Below are 20,823 nucleotides of genomic sequence, written 5' to 3'. Positions count from 1 at the left end.
AAATGAATTATTGGATAAAGATCCTCTCAGGCAAGCATCTTAACTATCCACAGTACATGAGAGGGGTGGTACTGTGTAGAACTGTACAGCAGGTGGTTAAACGATGCAATATTTCAGTAACCAATGTCTTATATATCTCTGGAAAAAAATAATCAATTCCAGGTTCATAATTTTCACATGTAGCACAAACATAGGGCAATTTTCTAAAGCATTTCACATAAATAAAAGCCAGCTATAAGGAAATAAAAATCAGTTATTTCAAGTACTGTAGATGATGTCAAACAAACTGTTTAAAACATTTTCCCCAGTGCTCAGTGCTAAACTTTTAAGGGCAGAGCAAATTGCCTCTGAACAAGCAAAGGATAGATCAACGGAGCGCTTTGTCTAGAAAAGATATCACCCACTCCAATGAGAATGCTGCTCCAAGGTGAAGACAGGTGGTTACATTCAGGAGTACCTGCATGCATAGATCACAGCCTTCGTTATGCCCTTTCCATTTATATAGATCATTTAAAAGAACTACTGAAATGGTCTAATAATAAGATCAAAGTCCTTTTAAATGAAAAAAAACCCCACAGAGATGGCACCTACATCTTCGGCAAGAAAAACCAACATGGATGAAAGTCCACAGTAAGTCTGAGGAGGTAGTAAATGGAATGTACTTTTATAGCACCTTTCTAGAATTCTGACTACTCAAAGCGCTTCACACTACATATTACATTCACCCCATTCACCCCATTCATACACTGATGGCAGGTGCCAACTGCTCATCAGTTGAAAGGAGACACTTCGACATGTGGGCTGGAGGAAGCCGACCTTTGGTAGATTGGTGGACGACCCGCTCTATCACGACGCCACAGCCGCCAGTTGATAACATAATATCATAGCTGACAAATAATATATGTAATATCGTAGAAAAGGTTTCAGTCGTAGTCATCTGGACACTGTTTTCAGAATCAAGACGTTTCGGCTCCCATCCGGAAGTCATTCTCAAATGTGAAGTCATTTAATTTCATTGCGGAAGTCATTCACAATTGAGAATGGGAGCCGAAACGTCTTGATTCTGAAAACAGTGTCCAGATGACTACGACTGAAACCTTTTCTACGATAGAACACTCCTGGACGAATGAGGGACTACACCGTAATATATGTAATGTTAAAAAATGTACAACATAAGTTACAAAACCCCTAACTAATTTGACAGTGTTAAACACACAGTGTGTAATTTTCTGCCATTAGGGGTCTCTCACATCAAAACAATAAGAAAAGATGTAGTTTGATGACGTCGTGAAGTAGCGTGGGATCATGGGAGTTGTTTTCTTCACCACCATTACTTTCATTGCAGTCAGCTTCTCCCTGTTTGGATTCCTTCATTGTTAATCATTCAGGAGGGTTTTACCAGCAGCCAAATTATCCACAGAGGTCTCCTCCTCTCCAAAACAAACTGACCCGGGGATTAAAACTGGTAAAAACACTGAATAAAGCAGTTTCACGTTAAAAATTAGTGTTTCTCCGACATTGTTCGGCGGACACAGGACGCTGCAAGGTGGGGTGGCGCTAATGCTTGCTTAGCTTGTTTCTCTGCTAACTTAAGATCCAGTCGTTCAGGAGGTTTTTACCGGCAGCCGAATAATCTGCAGAGGTCTCCTCCTCTCCAAAACAAACGAAGCGGGTGATTAAAACTGGTAGAAACACAGATTTTAATGTTAAAAATAAGTGTTTCTCCGGTGATGTTTGGCGGACATCTGACGATGCGAGCCCTAGCTGCTGCTAACATTTGCTCAGTTTGTGTCTCTGCTAACTTCCAGACACCCGATGACTAAAATCCTTTATCAGGTTAAAATATATAGTTAAAAACGACCAATATCTAAAAAGTGTTTAGTAAAAATGTGGCTTAACACTGGATAAAGAGTCAATTTATGACAGCTTCTGGCAGACAACGCTGATACAGGCGCAAAGGGGACATGACGCCATTGACAGGCAACCAAATGAAACGTCCTGTTACATTGATTAAAATTACGTATTTCTCTGGGTTTCAAAACTGTTGTTGGAATCATTTGGGATAATGTAAGTACACAACTCAACAAAATATATAACATAGGTCTAGTCATTTTTAGACATTTTAATGTGGAAAAGTTACATATTATATCTTTTACACATCGTGAGGGAAGTTTAAAATAGGATGTACAAGTATGTTATTTTATTCCCTGTTAGATATGTTTGTCTGTATAGGATATACAGTAAAGTTCTCCTGAATGAGACCATTCCATTTCACAGATAGATACATTCTTTTTTTAAAGCAGCAGATCAGTTTAAAGTGATTTTAATCTGGATATTATGTCACCACTGATCCAAAAGTTGCTGTGATTCATCACAGTTTACAGTAAACAAGGTCCTCTTGTGCATAGATCAGAATATGCTTTATATAACATTATTTGAATAGAAAAAATATAATGAAAACACACAAAAACACACTAAACTGCTTGTTATCGCCAGAGTTCCTCAAAGTAACAAAAAATGAATAACCTGAAATACTTGAATAACTTGAAATAAAGGAAAAAAATGGTTCTATTGCAGTGTTTGTGGTGTCAGTGATATATTTAAATGGTGATGATTTTCATGCATATACAGTATGTAAAGTGCTGTATATTTTATGTAGATTATAGTTAATTTATCACTGAAAAAATCCCAGATAACTTTCAAAATAAAAAAATAAGCCCTGCATACCTAACATATCAATATTCAAATATTAACAGTGTGACCATAAATAATTCCATGACCATATTTTACAAATGAAGGAATGCCATCCTTTACTTTCTCTTCAATATGTAATATATGATGATTGCCTCAAATATACCTTTTCTCAGTTCCTGGTTAAAACTTATTTTGAAATGAGACAAGATCCTTTTTGTGATTATGTGAATGCCATCTGTGACAACATGGCATTTGACCTACGTGACCTCCAAGGACATAAGTGTAGATGGTGTTACACAGATCAGCCAATCAGCAAATTGGTTGACACCCCACAATATTTTAAATGTTGAATGAAAAATACATCAGATCATGACCTCATTTGCACTTTGAGGTTAAAATAAATTACATGATGCCCCTAAAGAACGTTTTGCTGAGGAAAAAAATTCACCTTAACCCTCAAAGTCCTAGAACAATTTTTGGGGCGCCTGACTCTCTTGTATTGATTTTGTTTTTCTAACTATTCTAGCAGTCAGCATCAAGTGCCATACATCATTTGTTTCAGGAGAACCTGATGTTTCAGTCTGATTCATTTAAAGTTCCAATTTTACATTTGCTCTGTCTGAGAATTAATGAATTTGCCAGAATTTTTAAAAAAATATGACAGTAACACTGTGGTGGTTTTTTACTATGAACCCAGGCAGAACTTCAGGAATTTTATTTTTTTTATTTAGAAAGTTGTACTTGGGTGTTTTAGACTTCCAAATGAAATTTTGTCTACATCTAACTTTTCCTAAGCAAGTTACAGCCATCTATCATAAAATTATTCTAGGCATTTTTCAGTTAAAAACAGGTGTATTCCTATATTTCATTACCTACCATGTAGATGTATCCAAAAAAGTTGAGAGTAAATAGAATATATTTAGAAATAAAATATTATTATATCATAACAGAGGGCATTGAAGCAAAGGTGACTTTTCAGAGAAATATATTATCAATTGAACATGAACAACAAATGTAAGTGCAACAGATTGTGAAAACTGTCTTCACAAACTATATACAGATAAAACATATCGATTGCAAATGTGCAACAAAATATACATAGTGCAAATGATCTTCTCAAACTATACACAGAGAGAGAGAAATATATCATCGAGTGCAAATGAACAAATAGTGCAAATTCTGCTAATTGCCATGAACCTGTCTCTGATCCTGACAGAAGCAGGAAAGTGTACACTGAGTGTGAGCCCTTCCTCCAGTAGTCTCTAACTCTTGGCAGTTTCAGAAGTGCCATATAAATCATAAGGCCCACGTACACCAGGGATTTCTTCTTCTCTTCCCAAACAAACTTCTTCCCCTTAGCATGCTTCTTTTCTGCATTTACATAGGTGTTGTGACAGATCCCATTACTGCATGTTACTAACTCAACATTTTCTCTCTCCCGTAGTTCTGGGCTTTCTCGTCTTTCTCCTCTCTCCTTCTGTTGCTTTCAGCAGGTATTTCTGCCTCCAGAGCTGCAGGGTCTGGATCTGTGATTGTGGGCCACCTGCTGCCCCTGTGTTCCTGCTCGACAACTGCTGCTACAGTTGTTGTTATTGGCTCTGTTACCGATGCTGACATTTTTCGTCCTATAGCTGTCATTCCTATTATTACTAATTTATTAATATTAACACTACAATTACTATTCTACTATATTAAAAAGAAATAAAAATTCTACGTGGTCGTTGCATTGTTTTCTCTCTCTCTCTCTCTCTCTCTCTCTCTCTCTCTCTCTCTCTCTCTCTCAAAACCTAACATGGCAGCGGCAGATGGCCGCCCACCATTGAGTCTGGTTCTGTCCAAGGTTTCTGCCTCTTAAAGGAAGTTTTTTCTTGCCACTGTTGCCAAGTGCTTGCTCATGGTGGGATTTGTTGGGTCTCTGTAATTAATATTATAAAGAGTATGGTCTAGACCTGCTCTATAAGAAAAGCGCAATGAGATAACTTCTGTTATGAATTGGCGCTATATAAATAAAATTGAATTGAATTGAATTAGATCATCATGGCAGCTTTAGCTGAAAATATAGTATGTTCCACCCACAAAACCCTGTAATCCAGAACTCAGAACCTGCTGGATCGGGTCTGTCACCTCAGGTCCATTCCACCCAGCTCCTCTGGGGCCTGAGGTGTCTCCCTGCCCCCTTTCTGCTCCACAGCCTCTTCCTCTCCCTGTCAGGGGGGCTGGTATGGAGGAGGGGTATGGTGTGGCACTCTGTCTCCTCTGCTGGCAGCCTGAACCCTCCTGAACACATCCTTCAGCCTCAGTGTCTCTAGGACGCATGCTGATGGGAACAGTGGCCAATGCATCCTCTCTCTCATACTCTGGACTAAAATAAAAATGGAAGAAAATATACAGATATAAATTTGTCCACATTTCTTTTCATTCCTTTATTGCTTTCATTTCTCCAGTGGGTTTGTCATCCTACCTCATATTCACACACAGACACATACTTCTAAACTTTAGATTTGACACACACTCTATCTCCCTGCTAACACTAGCTAATTTGATGGTATCAACAACTGAATTGTTAATGATAAATGGAATGTACTTATATAGCGCCTTTCTAGTCTTTCTGACTACTCAAAGCGCTTCAATGCAATGCATCTAAAATAAACAACCTTATAACAAACTACAAAAAGGGCAAGCCTGATGAAGCAATACCTTGCTTGCCAAGTCTTTTACTGAAAATAAATAAGTTAGTACATTGATCTAGTGGGTCTTGAGCTTTGTTGGTGTGCAGCAACGTTTTTTTGACTTGACCTTATAAGAAAATTACGTCAAATGGCCATCTATTAGAAAACTCTACAGACAAATTATGTCTGTGTTGTACAGGAATAGCATGCGATAACGATAACCAAACTGCACAATTAAAATAAGCAACATTACTCACTTATTGTCTTCCAATGGATCGATCCCCTGGTTTTACTCCTCCTCGCCGCACCAGCTGTCTACGTCGTAATCTGACGATTCCACCATGACGCCTAGCGACTCGTTGGAAATAATTAGTTGCAAGGCTTCCTCAGGTGTGTACCGTCGTTTTGCCATCTTGGTTTTGCTTTCAGTTGTGCTCTGTTGTACAAACCTGTTTCTTGCTTCAAAGCAAATATGCACCTACTTCGTCGTGTTTGGTTTCCCTCTGTGTTTATTCAAATATCCCAAAAAACATTCGATTGGTGGAGTAGATGATGTCATGGACAAACGTAATCCTGGACATTTAAATTTTTAACCAATTGGGACAAAGTGTCTATAACTATTGCCAAATGGCTTAGAGGAAGAAACAGCATAGGTTTCCTTGAAGAATCAATGCTGCAGAACGTGATGGCGTAACCATGTTCACTACGGAGCGTCTGAATGTCCAAATGGAACACACGTGGCTGTACACTGTAAAGCTTTACCTGACTTTGTAAAGCATTGGCGGTTCAAAAGTTATTAAACATTTTAGAACAATAGTGATTTTTAGCAGTGGGCGGTGGTCTCAGTCTTTGAAGGATAGGTTAGGCTAAAGCTACTATATCTATTAACTAAAGCTAACTATAACTACGGAGTGAATTTTGTAACTAACTTAACAGCCCAGACTGTGGATTTTGTATACAAACACCGGTCTCCTGCATGAAACTCAGACTCTATACATCCATTCACACCACCCCACATCCTTTCTTTCTGTCAAAGGATATACATTGTCACTAAACGTTAGCATTGGTGTAGAGTCCTCCAATATATACATCATTCTCAAAGTGGGTTCAGACAAAGTGGCTACCAAATTCTAACAGGGGGGAAGCACATCATAACAATACAACTCGATCAATGAACCAAATCAGTACATATACATTCACAAAAGTAACACAGTCCTGTGCTTAGCCAAGTACTCTGTTAAGCTATGTGAAGTTATGCAATGCCAAGTTACGTTACCAGTCCATAGAGGGAAAGAAGGTTGCTTTGAAGTAGGCTACTCCTTGTTAGCTGATGTTCCGTCTGTTGTAGACGGGCCAAGCTGGAAAGAATTGTGGTTCCAGGAAAAGTCCTTGTTGTGCAGTATTCCGATTGTGCAGATTGGAGGAAGAAAAAATATTTTACTGCTCTGTTCAAAAGTGTCATTTGTTCGTTGTCATGCATTTCTTTTTCCACGGGGGAGAGGGGCCTCAAAATCGGCTCTCAGATGTGATCTGGCTCCCATTGTTAGGAGCTGGCTCATAGAACCAACTCGTTCGAGTCCGACACATCACTAGTTAAAGGAGGCGGGGGGGCTGATGGTCTACAGTTCTGAGGGACTGTAGCTGCCCTGTTTCTCTTTGATTTACCCATTTCATTTAGCATTTTTAACACTGGCCTGACACTCCAGGCCAATCAGCTTGCCAGGCAACCGGGAATTCTCCCAGTGCTCCCGATGGTCAGTCCGGGTCTGGCTGTAATTATGTCTGTGGGAGTGTGCCTGTGTTTGTCTTCAACTCAGCTTCTGACTGATCTTAGAACTCAGAAACTGCAACTCTTTCTGTTCTCCATTCTCTCTCCTTTCTTCCTCTCATCTCTGTAAGTTTTTGAAGCAGCTTCATAATTTTTTTGGTCAACTCAAAACATTTTCATCTCGCACAGACATGTCTTTGCGTCAATTTGTGTCGCCTCGGGCAAATTTGCGTCTAATTGTGTCATTCCATTGACTTCTTCCACCTCTAAAATTAGCTTAGGATACTGAGCTGCATCAGAAAGGGACCTCCTCATGGCCAGTGTGGAGAGGGTGGATGAATACAGTAGTAACAACCAATAACTGTCAATGTACATATGAGCTGGTGAGTATTGTATTAAGGTACACTTGAAAAACTCAGAACCTATCTTTAGGGAAAGTCAGTACTTTGGTGTAGTATTTATCTACAGCAAAAGAAAATGAAGATTTGTATTTATTATTTTACACATCTCATATCTTTGTGTATTTTACTAATTGTTTGATTAACTTACCGTTAATCAATGCATGTATTTAATATGCCCACATACAGCAAGTTTTCCATAGATATTAGCATTCTGATGTGCCTACCTCAGTGGGTACATTTAAATGATAGCTGTTTTTGTGTGGTGTGTTAAGACTAACAATGAGTCACTACACAAATATAAAAAGACATCTGAAGACATGTCTCTGGATGTCTCAAGAAATATAAATAACACATCTCAGGACATCTGAAGACATGGTTGATGGCTGCATATGAATGTAATGATTTCTTCTGTATGCCTCACACTTTTTCCTGAATAAATACTGTTTTTCCTTCTTTTTTCATTCCTGACAGATCTATCCAAGCTATCTTTTTGTCATTTCCATTTCAAAGTAACAAGGACACATCTCTATTTTGACATTTGAGGATCATCAACCAAAAGCGTATGAATAGAGCGTCACCAGTGGTTTAACTTGTTTTAGTCACATCAGACCTGTTTGTAAGACAAAATCTCTATGAATAATTTATTGGATGTCAGTTTAATCCCCATTTACCCTTCATGGATGACAAAAGCATACAGCACGCGTGTCAGCGTTGCTTCAGTTTAGCTGACTCTGCCACAAAGGCTCTGTTTGTGGAATAAAAACAAAAGGTTGAGTTTCAGATTTATTTAATACAGGGTTATGAAATTCTTGAACACTTTTGTGGTGATATTGCTAATTATTACACACTGTGAATAAAGTAGAATCCTAATCCTTGTTTGCTCTGACAGTGTGATGGTTTTAAGTCAAATGTGTCTACTGAAAAAGTAGACACATTTGACTTCTTTTCTTCCTCTAAGTGAGTAAAATCACACAAATGACAAAACATCATAACACCTAATACTAGAGTGGAAATGAAAATGTATCTAATATACTGTTCACTACTTACAGTACAGTGGGACTGCTGCAATCAAATCAACAGCATCTTAAATTTATGCAATTAGAAAAAAAATTATAAATGCAAATTTACTGATGATTGTGTGTAAGAGTATGTAGTTGAACTAGAAATACTTCATACGTATCTTTTCCTGTGCCAATCATTTTTCCTGTGCATCTCTTTGAAAATCAGCATGTAAAAAGCCATGTTTAATGCCAACAAATCCCCTACTGTATTGGGCATAGTGTTTTTCCTTTTTCTTTACCAGGTGTTTTTAACAGCCAATGAAATGTTTGTGTGGATATATTGTAGAAGGTGCATAGAAGGCCATTGTCAGGCTACTGTAATAATACAGTGTATTATCCACCATGCAGGTGGTGGTGGGGATGGTGGGTGAAACATAGGACTTTCACCTGGGAGACCGGGATTCGTGTCCCGTGCGAACCCAAAAATCAGCGTTGACTTATTTTAAGTTACGTACATAAGTTATGTAAACAAACGTAAGTTAAGTCACGTGATTTCCGTCACGTGACTTACTGTGACTTATTAACATAACTTACTTATTTTAAGCCAAACTGTTATCTTTTCCTAAACCTAACCATGTGTTTATTGTTACCATGACGACAAAGGTCCTGTACGCCTGTTGCTGGTTGCTGGACATTTGTAGGATTATGCACGAAAAATGGTGCATACGTTTTTGTAAGATATCATAGGACCTTCGTATGAGAATACATTGCTGAGCTAAAGGGAGAGTGAATGGATTTATAGCTGTCAGGTGGCCAGAAATGAATGAACACTCATGTTGCTCCATGTCTGCTCCATGTGTAGGTAGGCAATCGTTTGCTGACATGTTAGCCGTAACTTTCATAAACTGAGCACTGTGCTTTATCTGTCGGCTTCTTTTGATGTTTTTCTGCTCCGTGGTGGCCCAAAAATTGATTCATGCAGCTTTACTTATTTCATTTAAGCAAATTTTTGCCACATGACACAGCATTTTCTATCTGCAAGAGTTGAAGCATTGCATTGGTGTATATTAGTTCAGCTTGTGTTTTCATTGTAGTTATATTGGTAAAATATATTGGTGAAATATTTAAACTGGTAAAATATATTTATTTTATCAAAACATTTGCACTTTCTAACTTACTCAACTCATTGCAGAATTTTCACAAAATCAACTCCTGAAGAGCTTTGTGTGTATGTCTAGAATCGGGACTGACAAAGAGAAAGCAAACTGAAAGCTCTCCTTCAGATAGCGCTTCACCCACCCACTGTAAACATTTTTCAGTGACACAGCCAGTCTGTGTATTGTTATACATTAGACATTAAAGTACTAGATATCTCTCCAGTGTTCTCAAATATTCATGGTACACAAGGACACATTTTCATTATCCTGTAAGACCAAACAGCTGGTTAAATAGCTGCTGTACAGTTTTGTAGATGACAGCTACCCACTGACATCTTTGATAAGCGTTATAAGGTGAACATAGGTACCAGAGTCTTATCACTTGTATAGTGGTCACTCATCTTTCAGCTAGATAACCCGAGTTCAAATCCCTGTGTAACCAGACACCTACCTTACTGAGGTGCACTCATGCAATAACTAAATCTCTATTAGCTACCAGGGGTAGCTCTGACCCTGACCTCTGACCTCCCATAGAGTGGGCGAGCTAAAAGAGAATTTTCCTACAGGGACTGATTGAGTATCACATATTAACAGTAGGCATTAAGCCTATACTGTCCACGTGGATCAGAGTTTATCCAAACAGCACAGGGTGGAGACTTTGCTGTGACTTTTTGGCAGCAGGATTAATGAGTATACTGTAGCTGTAATGAAAGGATTCATCAATGCACATCTCTCTTTATTTCAGTGTACCCAATGCAGAAATGTCTGGATGGACACAGGAACATGAACAAAGGCTTCCTCTCAGGCGTACAAAATCACACAGTGATGACAGTCATGTCACTATTTATGTTAATGAAGCTGTCAAGAGAGTTTACATTAAAAGCTGCAATAATATTAGAATTTTAGTAAAGTAAACATTATTAAGGCTTTTGCTTAACTTAGAATTATAGCTGGTCCTTCTAGTGTGCTACAGATGTGGAGGTGGGTGATTGTAATGTACTGTAATTATTTTTCACAAGGTCAGAAGACCTATATCATCAGTATAAATGTGTTGCACTAACTTTACAAACACATTTCCAGTGATCTCTAGACATTTTGTTTGATAGGCACATAGTGGGTTGCATGGCAATAAGTAATGTAAGACTGCATGAGAGATGTGGAAGTCCACAACATATTTACTTTTAAAGATAGTAAACTTGCAGGCATCAGTATATGGAATCAGCACAATCTGAGGAGATGATGAATCTGAATCTATTTACTGAATGTACTGTATGAGGATGCATTAATATAACCAACATCTAGAAGCCCCTAGGGGCTGCAATGGTCATAACATATATATATATATATATATATATATATATAGAGGGCTTGTTATTTTTTTCATTTTTAAGATTGTGACAACGTATGTGTTTATTTTGAATATTTGACAAAAATGGGTGAAAATCGAATAATCTCAACTCGAGGTCTACTTACTGAGCTTTCAAACGCTGTGTGTCCTCTTTTTTATTTTATCCAGTGTGCTCCCATGTGCATCTTATAAATATCCCAGTATTTTTCAGTGAAAATAGGTAAATAATAAAAATGATGCGTGCTAATTATCTAAACTAGATGTTATGCTGCCAAAATATGAACCTCATGGTGGCACTAGAGGAAATGTCAGGGTTTCACCAAAGTAATTAGGCTTTATCCTTTTGGAATCATGCATGTCTATACAAAGTTTTAGTTCTGTAGATATTGAGATATTTCACAGGATGAATAGTAAAAGTTCATCTGCTGGTGGCGTTGCACAAAAAAATTCAGGGGATTACTAAAGTCACTAGGATTTGTCCTTTGGACACCATGGTTATTTGTGCCAAATTTCATGGGAATCCATCTAACATGAGATATTTCAGTCTGGACCAAAGCGGTGGACCGACCGCGGACAGATACTGCCATCCATAGAGCCATTAAAATATCCGAATAGGCCACCAGGTCATTAACATCAAAACACTTTATCTATTTTGGAACATAAATTAGCTAAATTAGTAGCAAAATTAATGGCAACCAGCACTAGTTTGTGAGATATCTACTGACATTTTGATATGAGGGTTGCAGCAGAAAAAAGCATGAAGCTCCAAAATGGAAAGTGTTCATCCTCTGGAGCATGACTGTGTGTTATTTTATGGAAATCTGCCATGATATATTCTTGCAGTGAATTGTTTGCTTAATGGTGGCACTATTGAAAAGGTCACTGGATCAACCACATCATTATGAATCATCCTCAAAAAAAGCCTTGACTCTCTTCATATAGCATTGACCAGTTCTGGTGGGCACTGTATGAATAGAAGCCCAATGCATTTACTGCTGTGCATTTTTAAAGGTGTTGCACTCTGATGTATTTTATTTGCCACAGAAATGCTAAAGCCTACTGTATGCCAGCATTATTCTTTTTTTGGTTCTGAAGCCAGGAAGGTAGTGTGTTTTCAGTAGTGTGTACCCAGAATTTGTTCTTATTCAGCACAGCTGAGACTTCACTTTCCCTGATGTTCACAATAGCTCTCTTTATTCATAAAAAGGGCAACTGGAGTCTATAGTTAGACAATCAGAGAAGTGACCATGAGATCACCAGCTCAGTTTTCTGAACTGGTTAGAAAAATCTGTGGGCAGAGTGCAAATGAGTGCAAGCAAGGTCTTGGGAGCACAGGCTGTGTGGGCGTCTCCATCCATGCACACCTGGTGCATGTAGGTACAGCAGAAGTGCAAAATAGCTGGGTGAAGGTGAATATAGAAGACAGAGGGTGTGGTGATTATAAAATACACTTTCAGCCAGATCACAGTGACGCATGACGACAACAGCTCAACAAATGAAGAGACGCTTCTTCAGGAAATCATGTTGTTGTCTGGTGTCCTATATTAAAGAACAGGTGTCTCTAATATTTTGTACTGTTCATTGATTACAGTAATACACTGGGCTGGAGTGCCCTGGAAGGCGGACAGTTATAGCACATGCCACATAACCACAACCTCCCTGGTTCAATTCCAGCCTTAGACCTTCGATGCATGTCATATCTCTCTCTCTCCCCTTGTTTCCTGTCTGCCTCTTCACTAGTGACTGTCCAATAAAGGCGCAAATGCAAAAAGAAAAAACTATCTTAAAGAAAAAACATTTCAACAAAGATTTCGGAATTCACAATACAATTCAAAATTCTTATGATCACTTTTAGATGAAAACATCAGATCTGTGTGGAGCGATGAGGAGACTGTAACCTTCCTTAAGTCAATACATGAAACAAACATAAATGCCATATGTCCATCTTGTTTTCTACATTGTTTTACACTGTTTGAGGTTTGACGGTGCTCATTTAATCACGTCATCTTATTGCGCCCTCTTCTCCTACAGTGGCTTAGTGGCACCCAACTAGAAAATTAGTGCCACTAGTTGTTCACATAATGGTAGTGGATAGAAACACACATTAATTTGCATTTTCCCAAAATTCGGTTAAAATCTGTGCATGACTGATCATGTGGAAACGCACATCCAATTTAAGAACAATCCTGACCCACAAATCAGTCCAGAGTTCTCTCTTATTCAGTTTTACCGTCAAATATAAGAGAAAAAATTCATGAAAGAGGGCCATAATGAAGCAAAATAGAGGGACTTTCGTAGGATAAACTGATGCATGTTTCCTTGCACAAAATCTAGAGATAGATGTGATTAGACTTTAAACACACCAGTTTCTATGGGTGACTCTACGGAGATCTTATGTCTTGTAAATAATCTATGAAGTCATCTGAGTCAGACACCGCTGTTTGACATCAGATGAGTTATTGTGATTGAGAGGGAGGGCAGCCATTTCTATATAAAGAGCTCTCTTTAAAACCACAAACCAGTGCTTATCTATCACTGTGCTTATGAAGCCAGTTTCACTGATCATGTCATTAGAGCTGCTGGTTAATTTACACTCTGTAACAGCAAAATAATCTTTTTGCTCAGAGCACTGACAGCAAAGTGTGTTTTTACATTCCCAAAATTAATTCTCAACTTCTCAGGTATATAAATAACCCTCCGAAGAATATTGCAAAGATGTTGTTTTATTGGATAGAATGCCAGCTGAATGATTAATGTGACACAAACAATGTCCGAACAACCGACCTGAGACAGATCATTGAGACTGATGGCAATTCATAGACAGATTTTCAGATTGAATATATGAAGTCGAAAATGCCATCATCCATAGAGATAGACTTCCATTCATAATCAGCATCTCCAGGCTTCAGTGTGTGTTAGTGTGGCAATTGTGATGAAGATTTTGGTCCTCAGTCAGTTTCCAAGTTTAGCTTTAGAAGAAGTATAAAGCCCCCAAAGCCCCCTGAAGTTTTCAGAACAAAAAAAAACACTATTATACTGGCCCCACACTAATGTAGAGGAAGGCTGAGCTGGTGGTTAAATATATCTTAGTTTTGAACTGCAGTGACCCCCGCGACCGCACAGTGCTCTTTGGCAAGACACTCAAAACCTGCAGGCATGTGCATCTGCTAACTCCTGCCCCTGTGACCTGACCTGCTTTTATATACTGTAATATGTGCATGACTTAAAGGAATACACACTGTAACTAATTAGAAACTGCTGAGGATTTTAGATGTAAGTAATATGCTATTATTACTTGGCTCTTGATGTGTGTTTAGTGATATTTTTCTATTGAAGATACAGCGACTCTTAATTGTCATCTAATTGAAAATGACAGACATGCTGTTTGTTTGGATTCTCTTGTATAAAATGGGCAGGTGGTGCAAATAATATCAGTAATTAGATGAAAATAGGAGATAATGGGTAACCCCACTCGTGCTGAACCCTGAGTACCACCTGGTCTCCTTAGGCAGACTCTCCAGATCCCTTCTTCTCATCCAAGCAATCCTTGGTCTGCTGGTCCACTAAAGCCAAACTCTGCAGCCTGGGGTATAAGGTTAGGAAATAAACATCTGTTGTGCATGTTTTACTATGTTTCTAAGCATAATGGAAATCAACAGTTGTGGAATGCTTGGCAGCAGAACTACATGACCACAATGCTCTGATGCTGGGTAAAAGACTTATCATGTCAGTGCTTAACAGTGCTTACTGTTTCATTGCCCATGGCCCTGTGATAGTATTAGAGAATATTCTCTAGACTATGTGGATGGTGGTATGTTTCAGTCTGTTCGACCTTCATCAGGTATACAGACAAGCATCAAAATAGTTCCATACATCTATGTACATATCTATCTATCTATCTATCTATCTATCTATCTATCTATCTATCTATCTATCTATCTATCTATCTATCTATCTATCTATCTATCTATGTCCTTCTATATATTTATATGTCCTTCTATATATATATAGAAGGACAAGGGACCACTTTTCTTAATTTCATAAATGCACATATATATTTTCATCCAAGACCACATGATCCAAGGAATAAGAGGATTAAAAGTAGATAAGAAAGAAGAAATACCTTCTTTACCTAATTACCTGGATGGCAGTGGGTGTGTTCTTTCAAGGTGTTCACCGGTGAAACTAATTTCTGGTCCTCTGACTGGATAATGTACCTAGCTGCTTACAAACCCTCCAGAACTCTCAGATCATCTCTCTCTCTCTCTCCCTCTCTCTCTCTCTCCCTCCCTCCCTCCCTCCCTCTCTCTCTCTCTCCCTCTCTCTCTCTCTCTCTCTCTCTCTCTCTCTCTCTCTCTCTCCCTCCTCCCTCCCTCTCTCTCTCTCTCTCTCTCTCTCTCTCTCTCTCTCTCTCTCTCCTCTCTCTCTCTCTCTCTCTCTCTCTCTCTCTCTCTCTCTCTCTCTCTCTCCTCTCTCTCTCTCTCTCTCTCTCTCTCTCTCTCTCTCTCTCTCTCTCTCTCTCTCTCTCTCTCTCTCTCTCTCTCTCTCTCTCTCTCTCTCTCTCTCTCTCTCTCTCTCTCTCTCTCTCTCTCTCTCTCTCTCTCTCTCTCTCTCTCTCTCTCTCTCTCTCTCTCTCTCTCTCTCTCTCTCTCTCTCTCTCTCTCTCTCTCTCTCTCTCTCTCTCTCTCTCTCTCTCTCTCTCTCTCTCTCTCTCTCTCTCTCTCTCTCTCTCTCTCTCTCTCTCTCCCTCTCTCTCTCTGGGTATACATGGGTGGGTATGTTTATGTTGATGGGTGGGCAGGGGAAGATTTTATGAATTTGTTTTTCTTTTAAAATGTATTTAGTCATGTCTTATGTTATTTTGTGTATGTGTTGTGTGTGATGCACAGTAAGCTTTCATTGCATGAAATGTGCTATATAAATAAATTTGACATGACGTGACTGGCATCTATGTGTATTATACTGTATATGAAACTGTTGCGATGCTGGCCCATATATCACATGAATGTTCAGCAGTGTTTTGATGTTTATTCAAATTGTGCTTTCCTATGAGGCATGTCAATATATTTGCATTATTTCATGATGACAACTAAATTTTACATATGTGACATAATGTGAGAAAACGTATGCTCCTGTCAGCAGTTATATATTGAGAGGAGGTTTTGATTTTGTTTGTAAGAAGGTATAAAATATAATAGCTTGATCATGTCACCAGTTTCTTCAAAAGACAGAGTAGTGTAGCTACTATCACAAACAAAAAAACTGCTTAGATTTATTTAGATTTGCAAGACTTTGAACTAACTTGTAGTTTCTTGTCTGTTGTCTTATTTAAAAGTGTTGCTTGATGATTAGAGGCTGGCCTGTAGAGTATACCTCCATAGTCCAAACGGGCCCCACCCCCGCCTGTATTCATAAAGCACCACACCATATTACCAAGTGTGCCTGATGTAGCCACGGCTATTAAACTATTTCCTACTTTACCTGTGACTATCGCAAGCGCCCTACTCAAAACTGAAACTGATTAAAACATCTGAGAGGCACCATGGCACAGGAGAGACTGTCGGGCTGGCCACCCTGAGTGCTGAAAATAAACGCGTTGCAGTCTGCATTTAAAGAGGGTGGTATGGGATTTTGCACATCAATACGCCAAAAGATGTGCGCATGTATACTCACCTGCAAGCCTGTAAGAAAACAGATGCTGTAGTCCTGTTGCTAAGATGAACGTGTCACAGTTGATGCTCTGTTTGAGAAACTGATTTAAAACTAAAATAATTTGGCCTTACAGGAAATGTAATGTTCTATCTATCTTCACAGTACAGTTGTGTAGTTGAGTTGAGTGGGCAGGTGGGCTTTTCACAATAATTATGATAATAAAATCCTGCACTCTGCCACAATGAGTAATGAAGACGAGTCAAATACGGACTACCCTGGACAGCTCCCGCAATCATGGCCTTCATAGTTTGTAATGATAAAAAGCTCCAACAGTTAAAATTGTACTCAATACAAGTGACTCCATAATCTGTGGCCAATGTTCTGAAGTGACTTTGCCTGCTCTGTGCTGCAGGGACGGGGCCCACCCAGGGTTAGCTGCGGGGGGCGGGGGGGTACGGTGCTGATCAGAGGTGCTGTCTATGTTCATGGTTGTCATAGGAAGAAAAACAATCATCACAGGAGTAAAATTCACTTGAGTTCACTTGCTTGAAGAAGACTTTCTTCTGAGTTAATTTTTGATCAGTCCATTAATTATAAATAAAACAACGTTTAAGTCAGTTAATAGCAATGTGTTTTAAAATGCAGTGGTGTTGGTTGGACTGTTTACTGTGTCATTATTGTTGCATTTGTGTTGTTTGGCATGTTGCAGAGAAAATTGAAAGCATAAGAAACCCAAACCTGGCCAATATTATCTGGTTCTTTCTCTCTTATGAAGTACAGGATGGCATCTTATGAGCAGCACTTTATGCTACACGGGTCATCTGCATATCAGATTGGTAGCATTAAACCGCACCTCACTGCGCTCTGCATCTCTATGAGGACATTATCGCAACTCCACGCATCATTTTAGGCAAAGCATCTTAACATCTGGTATTCCACATTAACCTCAGCTAACATAGTGAATGAGGAACACACACCCCCTCCCTCTCCTTGAGCAAGGCATTTAGCCCCTAACTGCTCCAGTGGAGCAATGAATAAGGAAATGAGATTCAAGAAAGAGACCACACGCCCTCATGTGCTGGCACGCAGGAATAACACATCCATCAATCAGACAGTGTAGACCAGCACAAAAAATGGATATATATATACAAACACACGTGTGTGTGTGTGTGTGTGTGTGTGTGTTATGTTATCAATTCTATTAATATTTAGTATTGTAGTAGTAGTAGCTGCAACAGTAGTAGCAGTAGTAGTATATATATATATATATATATATATGTTGTATATGTTACCTTGGACAAGGATGTGCACTGAGGTGGTTCTCGGTCGACTGCTTGTCTGGACTGCACACACATACTGCCCCTCATCTGTCATGTCCACATTTTCAATCTTGATGGTAAACTCCTCTTGATTAAGGGTCACCAGACTCACTCTGGGATCCACAGACCATTTGTCTTCTCCGGCATACAGTATACTTGAGCGGTTTAGCCATGCTGTGTGTGTGACAACGTCTCCCTGTGCACACCTGTAAAGGGATAAAAAAAAATAGGATATAGGGATACATACTTTAACTTAAGTACTCATATAATTGACAAATATGTAACATTTATATTCAGTATTGTTGCTTGACATGTGTACAATCAAGCCAAGTAAACAATGCAAATGTTAGCAATTACTCCTCTCTCTTACAGTACATAAGGACTACTTATTATTCATTGCTAATTTCTGAATGATTTTCTTCTGTCTGGCTGGGGTGGACAGTCATCACACTGATTAGCAAACCTTCAACCAGAGAGGGGGAACTAATCAGTGAAACCAGCTGGTATAGTGTTGCAGACTGCAGACTCTGGGTTCTCAAGCATTGCACAAAGCATTCACTGCTGCAGGAAAGGCTCACTGACAGTCTGAAGGCTGAAACTGTACCGTAAGACAGTGTGGTGAATAGTGCATGGGTCAGCTCAATGTGTACAGGCTTATTCTGAGTTAGCATTCTCTGCATAAAACAGGTACAATAAACCAAATACGAGTTGGTTGGTTAAAACTGAAATGCATTTCCCATAATCCTTTTTTCCAATACCTGGGGACACACCACCATTTCATTACCAAATTGTCTTTATTTGAATTTTGTGAATTTTGTACAATATTATCAGCATAATTCAGTTCCCTTGTCAAATTCTTGATGTAGAATAATATTCAGATATACAACATCAAATGGAAATATTTATAGCATTTGAGCTATTAGCAATCATGTTAACAGCTTGCTTGGAACATTGAATACTTTTCAATAAGCTTTGTAACTAGACACATTGTAAATATGCAAATGCTGCTCTTGAGCAGTCATCAGGTTTCTTTTGTTAATCTGCCCACACACTTGGCTTGTGACATTCAAAGGTGATTGAGACAATGAGCCTAAAACTGCACTGCTGTGCTCTACTGCAATCACAACAGATTGGTTTCACGAGTCACAAAATGCTGCTTTGATACAGGAGCTGGGTCACTGATCTTTGACTTTTTCCACAGAGCAACACATCTGCTTGTATTTTCATGACAAATCTTTGGATACCACTGAGAACGTACTGACAGAGCTGCAGGAAAAACAAGATTTATTTACGAGACAGTGTGCCGTTGTAAGAAGAAATTCATACTTTGTACCAATGTTGTGCTTTTGGCTGCCAAATGCCTGTTTATCATCGTTCAGTAGCCTAATGTTTCCATGTACAGAAGAACAGGGCATTTAAACATTAACAGTTTAGAATGGTGGCAATGTAACGGTAGCTCAACACTTTGCAGCTGAAAGACTCTCAGCTCCATTTACCCTGTCAGAGGTTTTGTTACAGCATCAGTCACTTCCACTTCAGTGGTGGCAGTAGGGTCAATGGTGTCCTTGGGGCCTTTGTGGTGTTATGGTGGGGAAAGAAGACAAAAAAATGGTGTGTTTGGGTGTGTGTTTGTGTGTAATCAATACACAGGAGAAATGGCTTTCAAAAATAATGGATCACAGTGTATGTGAGATGGTGAGGGATCAATTTACTATGACAAAGTGGATTCAAAGTAGGGTTTTCATTTCTAATGGCTACAGTAAATTAATTTCTTTGAACTGCAAATGTATTTCCAACTGTAAAATTTTAACACCAAACACAGCAGGGTTTGAACTCTGATTGCCATGTTACTTTCCTTTAAACTGAACATAATGCATCTGGTATGCCTGATAAAATAATGATATGAGAATAACTTAACACCCCCTGACACACGCCCTTGCGGACCTCCAGGGGTTTAACTTCTCACCTTGCTGCAGTGATGTACAGGTGGAATCCAGGACCTGGTGACATCACTGTTGGGTGTGGATAAAGGTTCAACAGAGCACACTTCTGACCACACCCAACCACACCTATCAGTGATGCTGGGTGTGGTCAGATGTGAAACACTTGAAACTTTCAGCCAGAGATGGCAGCCAAACACTGCTTTTCAGCCTGGTGTTAAGTTACTCTTTAAGGTCTCCTGCAGACTTACAAGGACATGTACATGGAGGCTCACTCAAGTGTAAAAACTGATAGCTGAAACTTATATTGGAGGAGGTCCAACACACAACCTCTTTGTTGAGTGGCATATCTACTGTCAGCCTCAATGTCTTTGTTAGGGCATTACCTTAAGAGACACGTGCTCATCAACACAGAAGGGGAAGCTATTTTTGGTTTGTGATGAATAAACATGTCCGTTAACCACACCATTGCTAAAATACAGAAAACAGGGTACATTCATGCACAAGAAGTCAAGCCTTTGAAACTAAAATGTAGACAGAATCCAGCAAAAAGTAGAATTTCTTCATTTTGTAAATTTTGGGGCAGTAACAAACCCCCCACAGAAAATTTTAACATATTCAACATAGGAACATGCCACTGACGTTAATACATTAGAAGTGCATTGTTCTTTTGTATTTGTATAATTGAGAGGCTACACATCACTGAAAGAGTCATTACTTTAGTATTAAGAAGGCAGGATGTCGTTTTCCCCTTACATTCTTAAATGTAGATGTGAACGTATGATCTATTCAGCTTAATTATCTGCATTGACCTTAATTTATTTTTGGTAACATTGGCGTCACAACAGCAGCTTTCAGAGAGAAACTATACTGG

At 39.0% G+C, this 20,823-nt stretch overlaps 1 protein-coding gene across 5 annotated transcripts in view; it reads right to left on the bottom strand.

Annotated features, from left to right (window-relative positions):
* ntm (neurotrimin) overlaps positions 1–20,823 on the bottom strand; it is a 424,793-nt gene that overhangs the window by 34,701 nt on the left and 369,269 nt on the right. For all 5 annotated transcript variants that reach the window (XM_044222737.1, XM_044222738.1, XM_044222739.1 and 2 more), the window contains one exon: positions 17,983–18,215. In XM_044222737.1, the coding sequence (XP_044078672.1) occupies positions 17,983–18,215 (233 nt within the window). The remainder of the gene's footprint in view (positions 1–17,982; positions 18,216–20,823) is intronic.

This window comes from Siniperca chuatsi, linkage group LG14 (assembly GCF_020085105.1).
Source record: "Siniperca chuatsi isolate FFG_IHB_CAS linkage group LG14, ASM2008510v1, whole genome shotgun sequence".
Lineage (NCBI taxonomy): Eukaryota > Metazoa > Chordata > Actinopteri > Centrarchiformes > Sinipercidae > Siniperca > Siniperca chuatsi.
This window is presented reverse-complemented; position numbering and strand designations above follow the sequence as displayed.